The sequence below is a fragment of the Amphiura filiformis genome, chromosome 18 (assembly GCF_039555335.1).
Source record: "Amphiura filiformis chromosome 18, Afil_fr2py, whole genome shotgun sequence".
Lineage (NCBI taxonomy): Eukaryota > Metazoa > Echinodermata > Ophiuroidea > Amphilepidida > Amphiuridae > Amphiura > Amphiura filiformis.
In genome coordinates, this window is record NC_092645.1 from 3,061,778 (window position 1) to 3,080,065 (window position 18,288).

At 39.3% G+C, this 18,288-nt stretch overlaps 1 protein-coding gene across 1 annotated transcript in view; it reads right to left on the minus strand.

Moving 5' to 3' along the window:
- The window catches only part of LOC140139752 (plastin-2-like), a 73,273-nt gene that overhangs the window by 28,447 nt on the left and 26,538 nt on the right, over positions 1–18,288 (minus strand). The window contains exons 2-3 of the mRNA XM_072161460.1: positions 6,867–7,022; positions 1,623–1,779 (exon numbers count right to left, since the gene is read on the minus strand). Coding sequence (XP_072017561.1) covers positions 1,623–1,779; positions 6,867–7,022 — 313 coding nt within the window. The remainder of the gene's footprint in view (positions 1–1,622; positions 1,780–6,866; positions 7,023–18,288) is intronic.

The window sequence follows — 18,288 nt, forward strand, 5'->3', positions numbered from 1 at the left end:
AAGTAAATCTTGTACCCTCTTGGACCTAATCCAACACTTTTTGGCAAAATGACCATTTTTTGTCCAAATGCCCCCCCCCCCCCTTTTTTAGATGGATTATCACCAGTTGTAAGAGCCACAACCACTACCTTTGAGGATTACAATAAAATTTGTCATTTTTGCCAACTGTGATCTGTCTCCCATATTTTTAAGTTCACAATCCTATTAAAGTTTCCTTACATTTATATTTGCATGTTGCTATTTTTGCTATAGCAGCTTGGAACGTGAAAAGCACAAATATAGATATAGCGCGAAAATATCCATATTCACAGTAATGAGGTAAAATCATGCCTCAAACTTTCTAGGTGTTGCTGCCTTCTTGAACTTCCTGTACATGAGGGCAGCTCAATCCAAGGGCACTAGAGCAGTTCTTGCCCAACCATTTGCAAAACTTGCAAAGTTTTATAAGGACTTGCATTAAAATCATGTAGGAAGGGGCAATTTCTGTTGAAATTCACACACCTTCTATGTAAGACATCACCTTAATCTTCCATGTAGGTGAGAATATCAAATGGGTTACTAAAATGGTTGACTTTATAAATCGACACCCCCATGTGTGGAAGATTAAGGTCATGTCTTCCACAGGGGTGTATGGATTTCACCGGGGGGCACTCAACTTTGGAAGTGACGGTATGTGCCTGTCAATAGACCCCCTCTTTTGAAGTCGACTATACCCGATGACCCCTTTTTTAAAGCCATACCCGATGACCCCTTTTTTTTTTAGTTGCGGCTACCCAATGACCCCTTTTTTTTTGGTTTGCTACCCAATGACCCCTTTTTCTAGAATAGCATCATCAAAATGCAACAAAAAAATGCAGAAACTGTCAAATTTTGCTCCATTTTTTTCATTTTTATGCCGAAATTTTCAAAATTTTGCTCCATTTTTTCAAAATTTTCTACCCGATGACCCTTTTTTAAAAATCTTATACTCGATGACCCCCTTTTTTCAAAATATTGTACCCAATGACCCCCTTTTTTATTTTGTTTGTACCCAATGACCCCCTTTTTATTTTGTTTGTACCCAATGACCCCTTTTTAAAATAATGCTTTGTACCCGATAGGCCCCTACTTAGCGACTCCGGTAGGCACATACCGTCACTTCCAAAGTTGAGTGCCCCGGGGATTTCAACTGGAATATATTATTTTCTAACATAATCTTTTTGAGGGGAGAAGCTAGAGCTAGCGGTGAGGCGGTATCAGAGTCCAGCACATAGCCTGTTTCTGGTTCGACTGCGCAGTGAAGCATAAAAATCGTCGTCAGAGCAGCAGGAAAGTATGAAACCAGCATTAACCCGTACACCCAAAAAAACCACAGAATACCACGATGAAAAATTCTGCGCATGCATGCATCCCAGGGTCTGCGATGACGCAATCACCTTAAGTGTCAAATGCTCACGGAATTGCTGGCCGGGCAGCAATAACCCGTGTAGCTCCCGGTCCGTGATCGTGTGGTTGGCATGCGGGGGGTCAAAGGTTCAAATCCTGGGGGTGCCAAGTCAAAAATTCTTCTTCACTTTTTCGGATCTTCTGTGACGTCCGATAGCAAAAAACCTGGGTCAGTGTTAGGGTTAGGATCTACCTACCTACAAAGGCAATCCTTTCTTCAACGGAATAGCTGTGTTTAATTGCGATTCCAGCGGATTCTTCCTTTGTGCTTGATTTGTCCACTAAACCTTCCCTCTTTGTGACAGCTTTCTTGAATGTGTGTGCTATGTCTGATGCTTTGATGTTTGCAAACATCTGCACAAAAAAAATGAAAAATACATACATGATTCAATCAACTTTCATATATATATGTGACCATCCTCCACAACTGAGCCCGGATGTCGCCAGTGCCACTATTGAGATATGCTCCATTGAACTTAACAATAAACAATAGGAAACAAAGGATTTATTGACTGTTTTATTGATTTTTCACTACTTAAATGTCAAGTACTATAGCCATGATATACATCATTTTAAAGCTAATTTCAAGCAGAATATTTTGGTTGAATATCTCAAAAATGATGATTGGCGACTTCAGGGCTCAGTTGTGCTGGATGGTCACATATGACAAGTACATGTACCAAGTAAATCAGTCCTCATTTTTTACTCATTGAGTAATTGATGCAAAATGCAGATGCCAAAATGGAAAACCCAAAATGGTATAATGCTAACCTAAAACCAAAGCACAGTGCTAGCACCGTTTTGGTAAATGTATAATGGGTGGGGTCCAGGGGCCTCACCTTAGGGCCCCTGGTGGGGTTGAGGGGTTTGAGGCTCTCAAAGGTTAACTAGAAAGTCACATTCTTGTCAACGCTAGGCGTAGATTGGGATGCCTCCACTGGGGCGATTTAATTTCAGAAATCTATATTATAATACGCTATTCTCTGTAGATCTGTCTGTCTGTCTGTCTGTCTGTCTGTGACTGCTAATGTGAGGCCGTCGTAGGTCGTACTGGGCTCAAACTCGGTGGGTGGGTGCAGCTTGGTATGAGGAAGAACAAGTTTATATTTTTTAAGGTCAAAGGTCAAGGACGGGGTCAAGTTCAATTGAAGTCCAATTTCAAATACTTTAAATGGCAAATCTAGCCATGCCATTGTGTTGACCTTGGACTATCAAACAAAAGTTTCCACGGTGACCTTTTTTGTCAGACCAACGGTTAAGAGGTCAAAGGTCAAGAAAGGTAAAAATTTCAAACTGCCCCTATGAAGCTCAAACTTGGTCGGTGGATGGAACTTGGAATAACAAATAAAAGTTTCCACAATGACCTTTTTGTCAGACCTATAGTTAAGAGGTCATAGGTCAAGAAAGGTAACAATTTCAAATTGCTCCTATGGAGCTCAAACTTGGTGGGTGGGTGGACCTTGGACTAACAAACTAAAGTTTCCACGGTGACCTTTTCATCATACCTACGGTTAAGAGGTCATAGGTCAAGAAAGGTAACAAATTCAAATTGCTCCTATGGAGCTCAAACTTGGTGGGTGGGTAGACCTTGGACTAACAAACAAAAGTTTCCACGGTGACCTTTTCGTCATACCTACGGTTAAGAGGTCATAGGTCAAGAAAGGTAAAAATGTCAAATTGCCTATGGAGCTCATACATGTACTTGGTGGGTAGGTGGAAATTGGACTAACAAACAAAAGTTCCATTGTGACCTTTTTGTCAGACCTACGGTTGAGAGGTCATAGGTCAAAAACAAAGATTTCAAATTGCTTATGGAGCTCAAACTTGGTCGGTGGGTATAACTTTGGCCAAGGAAGCCCAGGTTTGAGATCTGCAAAAGCCAATAACTATGACAGCCGAGAACTGCTAAATACGGGTAACCGCCTATATCTATATAATAATACGCTATTCTCTGTCTGTAGATCTGTTTGTCTGTCTGTCTGTGACTGCTAATGTGAGGCCGCCCGTGGGTCATAATGGGCTCAAACTTGGTGGGTGGGTGCAGCTTGGTATGAGACAGAACGAGTTTATATTTTTTAAGGTCAAAGGTCAAGGACGGGGTCAAGTTCAATTGAAGTCAAATTTCAAATACTTTAAATGGCAAATCTAGCCATGCCATTGTGTTAACCTTGGACTGTCAAACAAAAGTTTCCACGGTGACATTTTCGTCAGACCAACGGTTAAGAGGTCATAGGTCAAGAAAGGTAACAATTTCAAATTGCTCCTATGGAGCTCAAACTTGGTGGGTGGGTGGACCTTGGACTAACAAACAAAAGTTTCCACGGTGACCTTTTAAGTCATACCCTACGGTTAAGAGGTCATAGGTCAAGAAAGGTAAAATTTCAAATTGCCCCTATGGAGCTCAAACTTGGTGGGTGGGTGGACCTTGGACTAACAAACAAAAGTTTCCACGGTGACCTTTTCAGTCATACCCACGGTTAGGAGGTCATAGGTCAAGAAAGGTAACAATTTCAAATTGCTCCTATGGCGCTCAAACTTGGTGGGTGGGTGGACCTTGGACTAACAAACAAAAGTTTCCACGGTGACCTTTTCGTCATACCCTACGGTTAAGAGGTCATAGGTCAAGAAAGGTAACAATTTCAAATTGCTCCTATGGCGCTCAAACTTGGTGGGTGGGTTGACCTTGGACTAACAAACAAAAGTTTCCCGACGGTGATCTTTTCTTCAGACCTATGGTTAAGAGGTCAAAGGTCAAAAGGTAAAAATTTCAAATTGCCTTTGGAGCTCATACTTGGTGGGTAGGTGGAAATTGGACTAACAAACAAAAGTTCCATTGTGACCTTTTTGTCAGACCTACGGTTGAGAGGTCATAGGTCAAAAAACAAAGATTGCAAATTGCTCATGGAGCTCAAACTTGGTCGGTGGGTGTAACTTTGGCCAAGGAAGCCCAGGTTTGAGATCTGCAAAAGCCAATAACTATGACAGCCGAGAACCGCGAAATACGGGTAACCGCCTAGTATTATATTAATAGCTGAATAATATGAATGTCATACTGTATGAGTAACTTATAGCAAGACCAATAAAAATTAGGCGTAAAGCATCCAATTTTATCATTATTAATATTATGTGTTGGATCTAATATTTTCACACACTTGGATTCATCAAAACATAATAATGGTTGCATTGGGATCTAATCTGTTCATATGAGACCAAATTTTAACCAAAGGTCTAAAATAAAGGTTTCAAGATTAAGCTCAATTTTTTTTAATTAGCAACTTTCAAATTTTATTCATTTTTGGAGACCTCTATTTCCTTACATAACAAAAACAGGTAGAAATAGGTTTTTTTTTCTGAAGAGGAAATGATTGTGCAGTATCAGACCAACTGGAAGTCTAAACTTAGTTTCACTACCATTAGAACAAGGATGTTTCTTTCTTTTTGTCTTAGGATTTCCTCAATACTTGGAAGCATTTTTTGTTACGGAATTATGCAATAGATTCACCCAGCTGCAATTCAGGACTTCCCGCTTCCAAAATAGTCCCATACCATACTTTGTGAACTTGCTTAACAAGTAGTGTTTTATATTTTTTATTTTTAATACTCTTTGTATCCTGCATGCAAAGTGGCTGCGCAATCCCAAATTTCTGAATTGTATTATGCAATGTTTTTCTTACTTCTTTTTATATAATAATATTTTCAAAGTGCGACTGCAATATTAGTTTCTGTAAATGAAATTTTATATCATTCTGTGTGTTATATAGATTCGTTGTTTTTATCTCTGTAAATTTATCATGTCATTTGACCTTCAGGTGACCTTTTGATAAATATTAATAAAATATGAATGAATACAAGTATCAAAAGCATACTATGTAACAAAAGCTGATTAACCCTAACACCAGTAAAAACCACAAAATACCCCAATGAAAAATTCTGCATGCATCCCAGGGTCTGCGATGACGCAATCACCCTAAGTGTGATATGCTCACGGAATTGCGGGCCGGGCAGCAATAGCCCGTGCAGCTACCAGTCCGCGATCGTGTGCTTGGCATGCGGGGGGTCAAAGGTTCGAATCCCGGGGGTGCCAAGTCAAAAATTCTTCTTCTTCTTGAAAAATTCGGATCTTCTTTGACTTCCGATATCAAAAAGCATGGGTCAGTGTTAGGGTTAGGTAAGATGTATTTTCCAGATTAGAGTGTCTTCTAACCCTAACACCAGTGTAAAACCACAAAATACCACGATGAAAAATACCGCGCATGCGTGCATCCCAGGGTCTGCGATGACACAATCACCCTAAGTGTGATATGCTCATGGAATTGCTGGCCGGGCAGCAATAACCCGTGCAGCTACCGGTTCGCAATTGTGTGCTTAGCATGCGGGGGTCAAAGGTTCGAATCCCGGGGGTGCCAAGTCAAAAATTCTTCTTCTTCTTGAACAATTCGGATCTTCTTTACTTCCGATATCAAAAAGCATGGGTCAGTGTTAGGGTTAGGACTCATTTACAGCATAAGTGAAAATTCAACTAACTCAGACTGAACTGCTAAAACTGAATTGTGTATTTAGATTTGTTTACCCTTGGACAGAGAAACCAAAAAGGACAAGGATGCAAACTTGCTAATCATGTTGGCAATCAAACAAGACACCTTTTATTATGCACTTGGATTATTGTGATCTGAATTATTTTTGTAACAAAGTTTGCAACTTCTACAAAATGTATTTCAATCCTGTACTAAATATCCAGCTAACCTTGACGGCGACAAAGTTGTCTCAGTATCATATTTATGAAATACCGATATTGGAACTTATTTAAGCTGTGCTCAAATTAGTTGTAAATATTGCTGTAAGACAGCAAATATTTTACGATGCCCTTTCGTTTGATTCAAAACCAACAGTTAACAATTATAACAGAATCGCACTCTGAAGCGCTCACAAAACAGCGACTTTCATTGGTTCCCGGTCCATGCCACCACCAAAACAAACTGCGTAGTGATGACCTGTCCCACACAACCAGAATCATCCATCAGATTCATCCAGAGATGTAAGTGAGGTAATGATCCACTTCCTGAAAATCATGAGAGCCGAAGGCGAGCAGCCGAACAGCCGAGCCGAAGACGATGAGTGCAAAGGGGGTCCATGGGGCAGCGAACCTGGCGGGGGTTCATCCCCCCCTCAAAAATTGTTTTTTTGCTCTCTTTATGACAAATTATCATCCAATTCTGGAAATGTATAAAAAAAAAGAGAGCAACCATTTAAAACAAACGGGTACATCCCGTCAGTCCGAAACCCTGTCAGTCCAAACACCGCTAGTCCAAATTTTAAGCTTACCTAACGCTAACCCTAAACCTAACCCTACCCCTAACCCTAAAAAATTCGGACTAGCGGTGGTTCGGACTGACTGTGTTTTGGACTGACGGGGAGACCCGCAAACAAACATACAAACTTACCGTAACAAATTCATCGAATTCAATCATTTTATTGCCATCCTTGTCTACCTGCTCTACAATTTCTCTCAGTTTATAGCCGGGTAGATCAACCCCACTCTTCTTCAGACATTCTCCAAGTTCTTTTGTTGTGATATGGCCATTTCCATCTGCATCGTACTGTTAAAACAAAGAAGTAACAAAACATTAATTAGTGATTGTATTATATGTTCTTCTTCTTCCTATACACGTGCATACCTCAAATTGAGTATTGTCGCACTGGCTTAACGTGCACAGTTTTTTTACCTATGCACGATCCTGGAACCTAGGATTGATTGCAAATATCAGAACCGGGGATGGTCCCCCTTCTCTTTTCGAATAGCTCTGACACTTAACGTGCACAAGCTTTGACTCTTCCTGTACACGGGACCAACAGCTTTACGTGACTTCCGAATCACGGACGAAGCACATACACTACCTATATCTGCATGTGATAAGCAGTGTATGGGGGCGAGAAGAAATTCTTCAATTAAATTCTGAAATTAAATAACTGAACTGAATTGAAGGATTCCTGACCATATAGGAACTTTTTGGGAGGGAAGAGAATTTTCACCTAAACCAACGGCTTTACGTGACTTCCGAATCACGGACGAAGCACATACACTACCTATATCTGCATGTGATAAGCAGTGTATGGGGCGAGAAGAAATTCTTCAATTAAATTCTGAAATTAAATAACTGAACTGAATTGAAGGATTCCTGACCATATAGGAACTTTTTGGGAGGGAAGAGAATTTTCACCTAAACCAACGGCTTTACGTGACTTCCGAATCACGGACGAAGCACATACACTACCTATATCTGCATGTGATAAGCAGTGTATGGGGGCGAGAAGAAATTCTTCAATTAAATTCTGAAATTAAATAACTGAACTGAATTGAAGGATTCCTGACCATATAGGAACTTTTTGGGAGGGAAGAGAATTTTCACCTAAGGCAAGCCCAAGGCTCGAACCCTCGTCGATCGTATCTCCCGGCCGGCAGCGCAACGCTTTAACCACTCGGCCATCTCGCCCTCTTAAGCTAGACACTGCTGAAACACAGATCATAAGACAAGGGGGAGGGGGGCAAGACTTCTCACAGGGGATTCAGCTGCCCCCTGTTTGTCAGGAATACTAATGCAAACAAAACTCCACATAAACAATCGCATTGACCAAATTCATACAAAGAAAAGTCATTGCAATAATTTCATGTTTTCCTCTAATAGCAGTATTGCATGCAAAGGAGTTTCCTTTTACAACCTGCAGCACCAGTGATGGACAGCCAAAAAAATCCCAAACCTTTGATGACAAGCTGCAATAAACCAATCTATTCTGATGATCTAAGATGATCTAAGATGCTCACTTTGCTTGCTATTTGAGTGCTATCACAGTTTGTGATCGCTGCTTGCTTCGCTTGATATTTGAGGGGTGGGCATCACGGTTTGCGAACAGGGCTAGTTCTAACCCTAACTCGAATTATTTTGAATTTACATAATTTATAGATCCCTAAAGTTTACATCATGCTGTAAATGCTAACACTTCACAAAATACATTGAACCAACAGCATGAAAACCCAGCCACACTCATGCATACAATTCAAAACACTATATCATACATTAATCTATTTTCTGTAGTACATGTTTCATAGAGCATAAAGTTTTCTTTTCAAAAATCAAAACACATACACTTACATAAATGTCTGTGCCAGAAAGTTAATAAAACATATACATGACTGCACAGAAGCTATGCTAATTTGACAGGATAGACCCTCTAGAGGTCTATGTTGACAGCATGTTGACAGCTATATAATATGGTTAACATACTAAACATAGATCATAAATGTCACTTTTGATTTGCTATCAGTTACCAATCTTTAAAGTGTTTTGTACTTTTTATAACACATTTTGCACAGGATTCCATTACAAACCAAGTAGATATGGGGGTATGACCAATTCAGCATCGATTCTGCGCCCCCTCCAAGCGATGAAAGTCGATTTTTTGCATGCTTCACACGCATTCTAACACAAATGAACATTTGAAGGATCAATTTAAGTAGATATTCAACTTCACTATAACCCAAATTAATTGAAAAATGCACTATTTGTGCATGTTTCAAGAATTGGGGGCGCATTATGTATCCTTAGCCCCGGGTGCCACAACCCCCAACTACGCCACTGTAAAAACCAGGAAAATCCTCATGATGAACAGTGGCGATCGTGGCGCCCCAACCCCGGGGCTGAAGAAGAAACAATTTTGCCGCCCTTCCTTAACAGCCCGAAAAGGTTGACCCAATTTTTTTCACGGTCGTTTGAAAAGTGAAGAGCAAAAAAAAAAAAAAAAAAAAAGGAATTTAGGCGCTAGCGCCCTAAAAGCAACCTTTATTCAAATTTTTGTATGCTTTTTCAATTTTGTGCGCCCTTTTTTCGTTGTTAATTCGTTTTGCCGCCCCCTTTGTTTTTGAAGCCCCTGTTTTTGCCGCCCCTTCTTCTTCCGCCGCCCTTTCGCTTTTTGCCGCCCCTACTTTGACCCCAGGGCTGGCGCCCCAAAGCCCCCCCACAAAATACGCCAAGATGATGAACATGCAGGGTTTATGACTGCTGTGTCATTTTTAGGCTTTATACTCGCTTCCCTCTCTCACTTTCGTAAGTCAAATCACAGCATCATATTTACACTGTTTTAAAATAACTAAGGCCATAATATTTGACTTAAAGGTCACACACGTTTGTAAAATCGTGTATTGCTATGCTTTTGTCTCTTTTTTTCAATTATTGAAAAGAAAAAACATCGCAAATTGTGTGAACATGAATTTCCTTCCTTTTTTAAAAGGTCAATTTCTTTGTAGTATATGTTTTTGTGGTATACATTTTAAACAGTAATATTTTTCTGGCAAACTTGCTCCAAAGCTTCAGACTGTGCAATAATTATGAGCCTGATGGTAAAATTGAGGGGGAGGGGGATTTTTGGCACACATTTACAAGGCACCTTTTAAACAACACGCTCTGAGGAAAACAATACAGAAAGGTTCAATATATAGTTACGCTCACATGATATTTTTGGCTAGTCAGAAGGGGGAAGCAATTTTGGCACATTATTACACAGCTCCTAAATTGAAAAAAGAAATGCAGGGAAAAAAGAAAAAAAAACTATTTAATTATAAAGAGGGCCTTAACTTATTTGCTCTTCAAACCAAAACAATCATTTATTTTTGGGAAACAGCCCATCTGTGAAAAACGTTGTATCTGGCAGATGATAAAATAAATGCACTTTGACCCAAAATGTCAAAGAATGTGTACATGTAAGTAATCAGGCACCTCTCCCAGGAGACTGCATTCAGAATAAGCCCTATCGCAGTGCAATTTGCACCCCCAAAATTTGCCTGTTGCGATACAACTTTAAAGTGTGGTGCAAACTTGCGATACCACATTGTACTGACTTTATGTGTTTTAAAATTGTCTGAGACTGCACTTCAAGTTGCTCTGCGTCAAATGAAATTGCACCATAACTTTCCAAATGAGGTGCAAAAGTGCATCTCAAGATAAAAAAATTTGAAGAGTGCCCAGATGGGGCGGGGGATTAGCAACTGATTTTATGGGCAAAAATAGAAGTTTGATGAACTGAAGTTGCAACAAAAAAAAAAAAAAAAAAAAAAAAAAAAAAAAATTCATACCATGGAATGACCAGGCAGCAGATGGCACTAAATGCAAATATATTTTACCGATATAAAACAAAAGGTACTACTGCACATGAAACTTTGTGTATGAGTAACCTAGTTGTAATTTAGGTGTGCAACATTTAGGCATGTTTTGCTAGGCTGGTCTGAATTGGCCTTTTGAGTGGTGCTACTACATTTAGAGTGCTTTGCATGGTTGGCAAGTCACATTTTCATTCACTGCAGACACAGAGATTATACCCAATGAGTACCAACTCAAAATTGCTATGTGTGTAACATTATGGTAAATCAGCAATATTGTTTTGTTGTAGTGTACTTTTTTGCTTTTTTAAGCAAAAGCCAGAAAACAAACAGTAATCTGTGCAAAGTTTACTGGGTACATAGCGAAATTACCCAGTGGCACACTATTTGCCCTGCATGAGCAACACACAAACAGAGTCGGTACTCTTTGGTTCTACCTCATTGACTACAGATCAAACACGAGTATAGCCTGAATTATCCCTTGAGTGGCCCTACTACATGGTGAAGTGGTATGCCAGTAGTCTATGACACACCCTGGCTAGCTACCCAAACACTGTATAAATCATAACACCCACCTTACACTTGCAACCACTTGAAACCACCTACATGTACATAAAGGCCAGCTATTCAACAACTACAGGTTTCACCAAAACGTACTAAACAATTACTAAACAATTCACTGCTAACTGCTCTTAATGGGCGGGGGGGTAGGCTTTTTTATCACTATGTCCAAAAGTAGATCCACGTTTTAACGTACAATATAGTCCAATACAGTCCAAACAGGTTAACTATATATAGTTAGCACTCTTAAACCTGTTATAAGGCCCATCGATTACGAGAAGTTCTATAAATCCCAAATATGCAGGCCTTTCTGAAAACCTAACCTAACTATTAAACCCTATGCTGCCTTGACTCTACCATGACTGTCTACTACAAGTTAACATTTATTCAACCTAATCATAGCATCCTGCATGTTTAACAAAGTCATGGGGGCACTCATTATTCACCAAGTTAATGAAAGTCAAAGCAAATGACTACTTTCGCCTGAATACAGTCGTAAAGTACATTCATACTTCACTGCACTGCACATTGCAGAGAATTGCTGTGATTGTAAAAAGAGGTCACGCTCAAACCTACATATACCTGCTAAAAATCCAGTTGATATAATTTGTTTTTAATGATATTAAAATTAATTACAATTACAACCTCTATTAAATCAGGTGCAAAATGCAGGGCTGTAGCCAGGATTTTTTTGGGGGGGGGGGGTGCTGATTTTGAAAAAGTTTAAGCATCATCCCGAGGAAAAATACCGAGGCCCAAAACAAAACCCGACAATTTCACACAATGAACTCAAAATAGATGGTGCAAAGTTATTATTGTCATTCATTACCGTCGTATCTGATATTTTGAACAAATCAAATTGACATGTTATTTTATGTCATAAAACGCTGTTAAGTAACCAGTTTTAATTATTGTTATTAGCTACCCTACAAAAAAAACCGACCAGGCGAATTTAACATCCCTGCCGACAACAAGAGCTACCAATCACAGAAGCGCGACGGCATCGCGTAAGCGTGTGCGTTGTCATATCGCTTAGCATATACACACACGCACACGCAGAAGTCATTGTAGCGCGTCAGGAGTCATTGTGAGTTATTATGACCGTGCAACTAATGCGCGGTCAGGCAATCAATTCCTTTTGATTGGATCACAGGCTTCGCGTATATTAATGAGGTTATGAATAAAACGTATTTCATTTTAAAATATATTTTATTATTAATGCCACATTTAGCAACAAAAATTCCTTTATTTATAAATAATCTTTTTCACTTTGCGAAATTTTTTAATCGTTGGACCAGTCCAGTATGCCTTCCTCAAGCAATGGTGGGTAGAAGTGCCATCAAGTTTTATTGGTTTATGGGAGGTTGTGTGTATGTACAAGTGAACTTTGAAACTTGATGTGGATCCAGAGAAGATCTATATCTTACACTTCCCACAACGCATTTCTTCAATTTAAATTTTCTGTACTGATTTGCTATATAGTGCAATCGGGTCAAAAGTGATGAAAAGTACCTAACAGAGCACATCCAGATCTTGCAAAATTTGTTTAGTTCTTGACTACCCACCCATTTAGCTAAGTCTATTCTCAGCATGAAAACAAAGAGAACCTGTACAAAGTAATCAGGCCCGTACGCAGGGGGGTGCAATCGAAAAATTTGGAAAAGTATACAAAAAGTCCCAAAATTTTAGAATTTGCGAGCATAGCGAGCAACAAAATCAGGTTTTTTACGCTTTTTTGGACAAAAAAGGTCCAAATTTTGGGAAGAAAGTCCACTTTTCACAAAATTGCCCCCCCACCGCCCTTGGGAAAAAAAGTCCACTTTTTCAAATTCAGCACCCCCCAAATGAAATCCTGCATACAGGCCTGAAAGTAATAGGAGTGTCATTAATACATGTATGTAATGAGGTGATGCATCATGTTGCAAAGGATTCTGGGAAGGGTATGATATCTTCCCTGATATGGATCCTGGTATTACTAGAAACCAAGTTGTGACCTGACTCACTGAGCTCACGGGACCTAATTTGATAGGCCTTATGTACACATTACACTTGTAACAGACGCTATGCAAATAATACACCCGTACTGTAAACAAATAAAAATTGGACGTCCTTTTATATACTTTTATGTTTCACGATTCATGTCAAGACTGCTTCTTGTTTTACTAGTATAACAATGGCCGAATACAGTTTACATTTGCAATCGGGTAACTTTATAATCGACAATTAAACATTTATAAACTTGCCGCTGTGGAGTTCACACAGTCCAGGGGTGATTTTTTAATTTCTGTGAATTCTCATTTGGAATTTCGGGCTCTGTTGCTTTAGTATACTTAATACTATCCAGAGAGGTTGCGTTGGCTTTGCCTCGGCTGCTCGCGCCACACAACTTGCGCTCTGCGGCGCTCGCTAAGTCTGTGAGGGCCACAGACTGCAGCCTTAAAATGACTTAAACTAAACCATGTTCCAGGAAAATTCAAGTAACTACAGGGTGTCCCAGAATGATCTGTACCGAGAATGATGGATTTTTTTAGGTATGAAGGGCATGTTGAATGGTCATATTGTTTTGCATTTTAAGTTTTACATATAGTTAGCTTTCTCAGATTTTTAGATTTTAAAAATTGGACGTTTCTAGTAGAAGTTATAGAAGATTGCGTAAAAATGGTGAATTCTAAGTTTTGACAACGCAACCTTTTTTGAAAATCTGTAACATTACTAACCGTTCAGCACAAAGTTATTTGGAAAAAGTTATGCAGGTATTTTAGTTGTGCCCTGTTCATGTTTCCACTAAATAGCCGATATCTATCTATTATTTATGACGTTACGAAGCAATCATTACATGGAATTAAGGATTTGTGGCCTAATACCATTCTCTCTTTGGCGGTAGTTTTAAATATAGTTATTGTGGTGTGAGGTCCATGTCATTTGAAATGCTTGCAGAGATTGAACTGGTTGTGGTACAGAAAATACGGCTCCTCAATTACTGTACAGCAGCGTGGATTTCTTTCAAAAACTCACTGGCAAACCGGCAGCTATGTTGAGACGCAAAGAAGATTCATTAGACGATAGTGTATAACGTAAAGAAGTTTGACGAGCACGGAACTGTCAGGAATCGGCAGAGTGAAGCTTCAGGTGCTCGTAAGACTGTAAGAACTAGAGCTTAACATTGCATCTGTCCGGCAAGCTTTAAGGCGCAACCCCAACAGTAGTTGTCGTCGAAATGCTGTGCCAAACATCCCACGTTCTTCATTTAATCGTATCGTGCCATTTTTCAAAGGTATGCGAGTCATTTTTCATCGATTTTACATTATTGCATGCCACGGCAAAACAAATAAAGGTAGCGTGCTAAAATTAACAGAATAAGTAGGAGACATGTCCAACATTATAATGCTGGTATCAAAAATAGATACACTGCCCGTCTTCTATTTTTAGTTATTTTTGCAAACACGGTACAAATCATTCTGGGACACCCTGTAGCTACTAATGGAAATCAATTTGATTCATATCCAGCCACATTTATTACTCTTTCCATCCCTTCCCAAAATAAAATATTTCACGGTAGCGTTATTCCAATCATTATTCTTTCAATTCAATTTGACTAATATCCTTCTACTTCTTACTAATCAACCCAGCCTGATCATATTCTGACTGCCACCATAGATCCTGGCCAGGATTTATGCTGCCACACTATATATTGCATATCAGAAAGGTCCTGATTCTCACTACACCCAGTCCATGCATATGAATACATCAATGCTAGAAGCTTCATATCTTGTTCATATTTACAATGTACATGTATTTATTGTAAGCTGCAAAATGCCAGCCTTTATTAACATTGTTTATAGATCTGGGATGATAAATAATAAAAGAGGGCAAATATTAGTGGTCTATAATGTAAAAATACCAAACTCCACCCCCTCCATGTCTTAAGGATCTTGCTAGCTACAGAGTCCCTTGTAAAAATTTGTTCTTTCTCAATATTCCTGGTGGGTCATGCCCACTTTGTACAAACTAACAAATTCATAACCTATCCAAGTATTTCAGTAATAAATCAGATGACCTATATTATAAATGATGTACCACAGATCAAAGATCAGTTCTCTATTGCTATATAAACAATTATCTCTGAAGGTCTACTAGTACTAGTACACACCAGGACATCACTTCATTCATTTGGTTCATTGTCAAGCAGCTCTGAGTTTAGCTTTGCTACAAAGCTGCCCCATACCAGGGATGTAGGTCTTTAAAGTAACTGTTGAAAAAAAACACACCCTGAAACAGTGCAAGCGAAGCAAGCAAGTTTAACGCTTGATGTAACACTTTATTTTTTAGGGAACACAAATTTAAAAAAAAACAATTCCGGATTTTTCCGGATCTGGAAAAAAACGGAAATCCGTAAAAAAGCGAAAATTTACATTCCTGCTATACTTTCCGCCCAATAAAAAAGAAAAGCAAAGTCCTAAGACCAAGTTACATGACATATCCCCTTGGAAATCTGAAGGATTGGAAGGTCCACTATGCCTCACACTGAGTGCAGTTTCTAGAATAGTTAGACTTTCTATGTACCCCAGGTAACAGGTGTTACAATGTAAAATATCTTTAGGCTTGCCTAATACTCAGGCTTTCTGGTGATCATAGATCTGCGAGCCTGTGACTGACATACAGTGAACCATCAGATCGCAGGCTCAGAAATCCGACGCGAATCCGCGAATCGATTTGCGCAAAGATTCTCGTAAACATCAACCGGGCGAATCCATATGGATTCGCGTAGTGCATTGGCAGTGTACAGAAAGAAAAAAATATGTACCCAGTTTGAGTCCCGGTTTGACTATTTATACTTCAAACTGAACCCCCAAAATGATGAATTATGGTATAATTTACTTAAATCATTAATAATTTGCGCAACAATACTGATTTGAGAGGGCATTTTGACAGCAAAAACAGCCATCGGTTGCGTGCCGATGTTTCGTTTCACCAGAACCGCCATCTTGGATGACTAAATCAGACTGTCATAACCGTATGAGGGCAGTATATTTTTCAATCATTGTGCAGCGGGAGCGGGATGTAGAATTGCGCGAATCAGGGATTCTCGCACAATTCTCTTGCGAGAATCCAAATGGATTCGCCCGCACTGCCACAGATTTCTAGGTCTGGATCATCCCATCAGCTCTTCATTGTTATCAGTTTGAATCCATATCACATAGCAGTCCCCCTGTTAACTTCAATTGCCAGCCTTACTGTCACAAAATGCTTATTTCACACTTATTTCCTCCTTTATCAATCAAAACTAGAAGGCCATTCATTTATTCAAAGATATGCTACATGTGGGCTAAAAGAGAATTCTTACACTGAGCCTTATCCAACTGATCCAGGAAGTAGGCACGCTGGACTTGTGGTATGTATCGAGGCCCATATCATACAGAAATATTGAGAAAATTTAAACATCAAAGAACATCATTCTCAGAATTGAAGTCTTTAGTAGGCCAGTGTGACATGCACAGGGGAGTGGTCACTGGGTTTTGCCATTTCTCTGAGTATATGTGACCCTCGGCACAACTGAGCCCGGATGTCGCCAGTGCCACTATTGAGATATGCTCCGTCGAACTTAACAATAAACAATAGGAAACAAAGGATTTATTGACTGTTCTATTGATTTTTCACTACTTAAATGTCAAGTACTATAGACATGATATACATCATTTTAAAGCTAATTTCAAGCAGAATATTTTGGTTGAATATCTCAAAAATGATGATTGGCGACTTCAGGGCTCAGTTGTGCCGAGGGTCACATATAAGCGTTTTTAGGGATTGGCATGGTCAAAAGGCCTCATCTATATTAATAGGACACAGTTTGCATCTGACGTCATCTGCCAATCAAACTTGGAAATGATTTGTTTCTGAAACGCAGCAATAAAACAGTGTGCCCTATGGTTAATCTGCACCTTAAAACATTCAAACTGCCTCGATGTCTGCGCTATGCGCCTCTTTTCATCTCCGTGCATTGGTATTAGCGTTACATGTCTCTCCTGTTTGGACATGGCGATCCAAGGGAACTGATCAAGAGCTACATGTTCAGTAGACAATTTACTTTTAAAAATTGACATTTGTTTCCATAGCCCCGCCCCTTGTCGTCATAGTGACCATGCTGCTAAAATAGTGCATGCTGTAACTGGAATTTGATTGAAGTTATGCATTTTATTATTGTAGCTTGCTATACACAATTTATGTTAAATGGAAGAAATTACAATTGATTTTTTGGCTACATGTAAGGCAAAAAAAAAAAAAAAGGTTTGTTTGTCCATAGAGGCTTATGAAACAGTTGGGTCGGTAGGTCGGATTTTTAAAAAAAATTTTTTTACAGATATTGCACTTGAAACTGACAATTTGAAGACTGGTAAATAAGTCAAAACACACAGCACTTTATACTGGTTTAACTCTTGAGATGGTTCTGCATGTTATACTGTTCATTTTCTTGACATTTTCTTTCTTTAAATTTATACTAACCACTGTTTTACTAGCACATTCAACGTAAATTTAAAAAAAAGAAAAAAGACCCGGTCGGGACCAGGGTACACGGTCGGTCGGACGTGGACAAACAAACAATATTTTTTTTGGCCTAACGATGTATCATGCATGTTAGGCCCTCAAGTATCTTCCAAGGTCCATGATGTACATTTTGCAACTCATTTGGCTACATGTAGTTGTAACATAACTAGATGTGTCTGCCTCATAAGGTAATTGTGTATAGTCTGTCTTGTCTCAAGTTGAGAGTAACGCCATGTTAGATTTTGTAGTGAGATTTGAATCATTGCGTTTGCATTGCCAGCGTACAGATAAATATTCTGTGTGCCTGTATACAATCTCTCGGGATTAGGTTAGCATGCATGATTTGAATCTGCCACTGCAAAATCCAACATGGCGTTACTCTCAACTTGAGATGAGACAGACTACAATAACTGGCCGCTGTTACCGTAACCACCCAGGTATAAGCCCACCTTCAGGTATAAGCCCACCCCTTATTTTTCAAAACATTCTGGGAACAAGGGTGCACTCGGCTATAAGCCCAGTACTAAATCAAATCAATGCTTTTCTCTCACATAAGAACAAATTAAAAAAAATCAGCTGATAATTAACATTCCACACTTAGAATGTTAAGA